Genomic DNA, 6,769 nt, shown 5'->3' with positions numbered 1-6,769 from the left:
GGTGTATCATTTCGGCTGTGAAAAAAAAATGGATAAGCATTGATGATGGGGAAATCAGATTCATATTATTTTAGATATCATACAATGTTATGAAAAAATAGAAAACCTAACTTTCGAATACAAGAAATTAAATAAAGAGCTTTAAAGAAATAAAACTGTATTTTCGTCGATCCTGTGTAGATGTTTCTCGACAAAACTTATTTTCTCGTTTTAATCAGAGTTAGATTTATTTTGTTTTATATAATGATCTAAGTGACTTTACGATAAACAAATAATTCAAAAGCTAATACAAAAAATATATCAATTTTATAATTTAAATATAAAGTAGATTGGAAAATAAAATAAGTATAATATATATAATTTACTTAAAAACCAATCAAATAAGTTTTATATTTTCAGATTATTACACATAATTTTATATTTTTATAAATATATGCATGTAATTGGATCTAAACTTATGTTCGTATATGTATTTAGAAGATTTTGGATGGTTGGATTCAGATACAAATAAACATTTATAATCATATCTAATCCAAATAATAGGATAAAAAATATATTTGTATTTTTTCAAAATTTATCCTCGCTTTTCAAAATGATAACGCAATATTTCTCTCTCTATCTGTCTCTCTCCTTAATTTAACCACTCAAAATAAGTAAGAAGAGAAGAAAAAAAAACTTTTATACAGAAATAATAAAAAAGACAAACGAGGTGCTTAACTCATCACTTTTGAAACAAAGTCTCTCTCTCTCTCTCTCTCTCTCTCTCTCTCTCTCTCTTATCTCCAGGGTTTTAGGTTGCACTCGACTTCATAGTTTCTGCAACCTAAAACTGCACTATGACAACTCACAAGAAGAAGGTGAAAGAAAGTGAGAGTGCTACGATCTAGAAAGGAATATTGGGGTTGGCAGATAAAGACAAGTAATAGAAGTGTTCATGGATGAAAAGCGTCGAGAGGAAAAGGAGTAAACAAAACCCAAAGGACTCTTCTCCCTCCATGTATGAGAGAGAGAGAGAGAGAGAGAGAAGACACAAGGTTTCCGACAAAGATTGCAAACAGGGTACGGGTTTCACGAACCCCGTAGTCCCACAACACACACTGTTATCCTCCTCTCCCTGAAACCCGCCCCCCAGCTCGGCTTTTAAGGCCTCTCCTTCCTTGTTTATGCCTGTTTGTGTGCCCAAGGGAATGTTTTGAGCATCAAAACAATCCAACACTAGCAATCAATTAACTTGTTTGGCCCATCTATGATATGTGCAACTCTCTAGTGATTTGTTGCCTAATGCCTTAAACACTTGCAATTATTAGATCACAATGTGGCAGCAGGCCAAAATCACCTATGATTAAGTCTACAGCCTTAGGTTTTGGCTCCTTGTATACATATTTTATACAATACATGACTGCAGGTGACAAAGGCTCCAGAAGAACTATTACGATTGATTTCTCATAGTTAAAGCATTTCTTGCCGTAAGAAACACAGGAGGAAGTGAAAATTGCCGATCGAGATAACATGTGATTTATCAATGGATCAGACTTCCTCATAATTAAGCAGCAACTATGATGTTGCTTGACACACACACACTTGACCATTTGCAGTGGGGGCACATTCTCCACAGCCTTGCTATGAGAACACCACAGAAGTTAGCTTCGAGTCCATTCTTGCCAAATCATGATTCAAGTCAACCCATTTATATGATTCATTTCAAGTGCACAGTCATCTTGCTTTTATCATGCTTACCTGATACTTCACTCTTCCTTTTCCAAGGGAGGATTCATGTGTCATCATGTCTCAATCCCATTAGATCAGTTGGGTAAGTAGAGGTTTTAAGAATGCTACTACTCATATCCCTATGCCTATGTTGCCAACCCTTGGTCCTAAATATACCTTCGGACACCTCCTTAAAGTTTCAACCCACTCCTGGTCTGAAGGCACTGCCACTGCCTTTTTGCTCTACTTTATCATAAAGCAAAAGCAGTGAAAAAAGTGAGGGGGGCGAGAATAAAAGTAAGTAAAAGAAAATATAAGAGACTAAGGAGAGAGAAAGGGAACAAGAAAACAAAAGGCTCCCTACCCTCATGTCTTAAGGTTCCTCCAAACATGGCCTGGGTTTTCGTTCTTCTCTCAGCTATGATCCATTGAGACAGGAGAAGCAAAACTTCTGAGGATTGACTTGGGAGTGTGGAAGCACAAGGAGATCTGAAGCAGAAGTAGACCCCCAAAAGTTGAGGCATGAATAGAGGAGTGTTTCGGAGCTCTCTGGTGCAGCAGCAGATGATGGAGGGAAGTCCAAACTGCTGGAGCACGAACAATATGAAGCCACCTCCTGAGCTACCCTTTCCTCTACTGCCTGCCTCTTCTTCCCCTTCGGTCTTCCCGCAGAACCCACAGCCTTCCGATACCGAGATCTCACCTTGGCAAGATAGCCATGACTTGTTGGAGTCATGGTGCCAGCTATTGTTGTAACTCTCTCTCTCTCTCTCTCTCTCTCTCTCTCTCTCTCTCTCTCTCTCTCTGTGTGTGTTGACAATAATTGTGATATATGCTGAGTTTTCATGATTAAGATGAGTTTTTGCTGAGATGCCTCCACCGAGATCTAAACAATTCTTTTGTTTTCCGGACAAGAAAGAAGATTAATTGGTTTCAGATTTGCATTTACAAGTCAATCACTCTTTCCTGCATACAAAAACCCAAACAATTCTTAGTTTCTAATCTTGTTTTGCTGCTTCGATGCAGATCTTCCAGGGGAGGACTTGTGGGAGAAGAAGAGAAGTATGGTTGGACTCCTTTCCAGACCAAGAAGATGATGAGTAGTGATGACCCGCGTGATGAGGTACTGTTCCCCTCAGCTACTGCGCATATAGCTGACATGAAGCAGGAGTACTCTGGAAGTGGATATGTGCATAGCCATGGGAACGAAGGGATCCAGGTCTCTAGATCTGCATGGGGTCAAATCCTACCGGCTTCATCTCCAAGATCCTGTATCACAACCAGTTTCAGCACTAACATATTGGACTTCTCGAACATGGCACGTCGCCAACCAGACAATTCGTCGGAGGTAAGAGAACTACTGTGGATTCAATGCGTTCTCCTTTTCCTAGGATTATAAGCTTCGTATTTGGATCCTTCTGTATGTTTCTCTGAAGTTGTCTTACCTTCGACAGTGCAACAGCACAGAAACTGCTCCAAACAAGAAGGCTAGGGTTCAGGGATCTTTTTCTCCAAAATCTACTCTCAAGGTCTGTCTCTGCTAACCACTAATCTACAAGCAAACTTGAAGCTAAAAAGAGTTTAATTACCATGATCAAAGAAGCAAAAGAAATGGCCATTGATCTCATGTTTTCTTGTTTGCTTTTCAGGTGAGGAAGGAGAAGTTAGGGGATCGAATAACAGCACTTCACCAGTTAGTCTCCCCCTTCGGAAAGGTATATTACTACACCATGCAGCAGATACAGGTCTTCAAGTTCGTATTGGAGATTCCAATTTCCTTTACTATTGGAAATCTACTTTGTATTTTTTTCTTTTCATTCTGCTTTGTTGTTTGAGCAACGGAGATCTGACATGGAACTCCTTTTCAGACTGACACTGCGTCTGTATTGCAAGAAGCCATTGGCTACATCAGATTCCTCCAGAGTCAAATTGAGGTCCAAGTCTCTTCTCTCTCTCTCTTTCTCTCTCTCTCTCTCTCTCTCTCTCTCTCTCTCTCTCTCGCTCTCTCCGGTCCTCACACGCTGAAAGCAAGTGAAGCTAAAAAGAAAGGGAGGGTGTGCACGCAGTAAAAGCAAATGGACAGCATACATAGCATGGGTGTTTGTTTTATGCAGTATCTTTTAGTTATTGGTGTCTTGTAGCCTCAAACAACCTTCTCTTTCATTTAGGCTCTCAGCTCGCCGTACCTGCAAGGCAGTGCATCAGGCAACATGAGGCAGCCTGTAAGTGTCATCATACTCGCCATTCCCCACCATCCTCTCTCTCTCTCTCAAACGCATGAAGCACAGACACACGTCGATACAAACGCACATAATAACGCTCCAAACTATTAGCAAGTGTTAGATTTTCTGAAAGCTTGCATGTTTCTTATCTTCCACAAAGAAATTTAGCAAGCAAAATTAACATCTTAATAGAAGCATCTGCAATCACAGCTCAAAATGAACTTTACTAAGCAGGGAATTGGCTATATCAACAAAGAAAAAGATACTCCACCGGCATTAGCTAATCGATCAGCTACACAATAGGCTTCCCTCAATGTATGGGTAATGTTGGCATTGTAGATTAATATATTGTCTTATTCATTTATGATTATGATCTACAAAGATATGATTTTTTTATTCATATAGCTTTTTTGTTGTCATCTCATGCACATACATGGATCTTAATTCTGGGACAAATTTTATTTTGAGACGATGAAATTGTTCTTCAGTGTTGATGGTTATAAAATCATGAAAGATGACTGCTCATTCCTGCTCAACAAAATAGATACAGTAGTAATAGGAATCATTCTTTTTCATCTCCTTTGTTGAGTTCTCTTTGGTTAGATGGACTTCCTCCATTATTATACTATAGTGATTTTCAATGGGCGAATTCTCGAAAAAAAAATTTCTTCTTTAATTTTATCTGAGAGGTGTCATTGATTCATATTTCCCAAAGAGCATCTCCTATTTGTTGACATTGTTGAAATATCCCCTGATAGGATAACTAGACCGATAACCCAATCCATAAGATGAATAGATCCAATCCCCATATATAGGATTTATATTGTGAGTTATAATATTTTTGAATTGACATAGAATGTTTTTTTGAACCTCCACTAATATACTGTAACTCTATTTAAAAACATTGTAACTGAGGTAAATAGGTTTGAAACCCCATATAAACTAGCTTATCTATAAAAAATAATATTTCAGATAATTATTTAGGAATAAGAACAACAAAATAGAGAGACTTTTATATCAATTATAATTTTTTTAATTAATATAAATATATTTAAAATTATTATAACTGAAGAATTGAACTGATCTATAGCAAAGGAGGTATATTTTAGAGTCTATAGCAAAGGAGGAATATTTTTTGGGATATATGAAAAAGAAGATCTTTGAGAAAAACTAAAAATAATAATATTTTTTTCGAAAATTCGCACATTTTAAGGTATAATCATATCCTTTTTCTTAGTATTTGCTTGCATAGTTAGTAAGTGTGTAATATATCCCTTTTCTTTTTTCCCTTTAGTCAAAGCAGTATAGCTAAACTGCGACTTAAGAGTGTGTGACTTAAGGCGCACCACCCCTTCTCGTCCTCTAGATGCATGCCACGTCCACATTCCTGTCCTTTCTCTTCCCTCAAAAGAAGGTAGCTATGACTGATGTCGTAATAGCTGCACAAGTTGATGTTGCTCAACCTCGGCTCCGGTGTTTGCAGGCACGAGGAAACACGAGCTGCTCATTATCTGAAGACCCTGCTCAGGTATATCTCATTGGATCTCTTCCCACCTTAACAAGTACCTAAGCTTTGTGTCATAGATAAATAACTCCATTAGCTAAAGCTCCTTTACAACATAAAGGCTTTGAGAGAACAAAGTTGGATCAGCTTTACAGCTTCACACCTAAGTATTCGTGACACTGACAATTCCCTAATGTTATCATCATTCCCGTGGCATGCAGTTCTCGGATGGAGGTGGGATGAAGAGAAGCGGGCCACAAGATCAGGTACTTTTACGCTGATGTACTCAGTATATTGCAGGGATCGACTGCAGAAGATTGATTCCTTCGGTTTCACTGTTGCTTACGGCAGGAGCGCTGCGAGGAGCCGAAGAAGGACCTCAGGAGTCGAGGGTTGTGCCTGGTGCCGGTCTCCTTCACCATGCACGTTGGGAGTGACAACGGCGCTGATTTCTGGGCTCCGGCTCTCGGCGGAGGCTTCTGATGAGACGAGGCTTGCAGGGTTCTTTGCCTGCCTGGGGACTGCAGGTGGACATAACATCACTAGCAGTCACTCTGCTAAGCCTGAAGGCTGATTGCTAATGATGTTATGGATGACAGACATAAAAATATTGAGCATGCCAAGAAGAGATCAGGTCGTGCAGCAGCAGGTGGCCCTTGTACGCCATAAACTCAAGACACAAGCTTCTAGGTTTAGGTCTAGAATGCCATATTGGTCTACATCTTACTGCAGTCTGCTCAGCATGCAGCTTCTTAAATGCCTCAAGATGTAACTATTTGTTGTTTAGGGTTTCACTTTGTCCTTCTCTATCTCATCCATCAATCATACAGAAGTAAGTAATCATATATATATATATATATATATATATATATATATATATATATATATATATATTCTTCCTTGCTTTAGTTCCAGTCAAAGTGGTCAACCTGGCTGAATGCTTATCCTTTCTGGTGTTTGATTTAATCATACATCTTTCTGGGAAATGCTGTTATTGATAATATTTGCTGCATGATTTGCCATCTTTTGTGGTTGATTAGAATGTCCTCCACATTACATGTCTTTATGTGGTGGCCTTCGGACATGTAAACTACAGCTCCAATTTCTTACGGTCTTAATTATTTTTAATGATTATAATTGTAGGAATCTCATTTTTAGATATGAATATTCAAAAAATTTCAATATATTATCATATAATAAATAAGACATCCCTAATTCCAAATTGGAATTGGATATTTATTCTTTTCTACTTGTACTTATCTCAAAGTCCATTATAATTCATCGCTATAATGTCGTCTCCCATTGGCAGTTGGGATGACAAAGACTTCCAACTAAA

General features: G+C 38.3%; 1 protein-coding gene across 4 annotated transcripts; it reads left to right on the top strand.

Moving 5' to 3' along the window:
- The first annotated feature begins 2,047 nt into the window (after positions 1–2,047).
- Positions 2,048–6,242, top strand: LOC135642360 (transcription factor bHLH68-like). Of its 4 annotated transcripts, none has more exons than XM_065158460.1 (9): positions 2,048–2,456; positions 2,734–3,055; positions 3,162–3,236; positions 3,357–3,422; positions 3,576–3,641; positions 3,876–3,929; positions 5,413–5,457; positions 5,655–5,699; positions 5,785–6,242. In XM_065158460.1, the coding sequence occupies exons 1-9, from the start codon at positions 2,230–2,232 to the stop codon at positions 5,914–5,916; spliced, it is 1,032 nt and encodes a 343-aa protein (XP_065014532.1). In that variant the 5' UTR covers positions 2,048–2,229; the 3' UTR covers positions 5,917–6,242. The 4 variants fall into 4 exon arrangements, with proteins under 4 accessions (XP_065014532.1, XP_065014531.1, XP_065014533.1 ...); XM_065158459.1 differs by having other exon boundaries at positions 2,048–2,459; XM_065158461.1 differs by lacking the exons at positions 5,413–5,457; positions 5,655–5,699; positions 5,785–6,242 and adding an exon at positions 4,164–4,374 and having other exon boundaries at positions 2,048–2,459.
- The last annotated feature ends 527 nt before the right edge of the window (positions 6,243–6,769 follow it).

Source organism: Musa acuminata, chromosome BXJ3-7 (genome assembly GCF_036884655.1).
Source record: "Musa acuminata AAA Group cultivar baxijiao chromosome BXJ3-7, Cavendish_Baxijiao_AAA, whole genome shotgun sequence".
NCBI classification, from domain to species: domain Eukaryota; kingdom Viridiplantae; phylum Streptophyta; class Magnoliopsida; order Zingiberales; family Musaceae; genus Musa; species Musa acuminata.
This window is presented reverse-complemented; position numbering and strand designations above follow the sequence as displayed.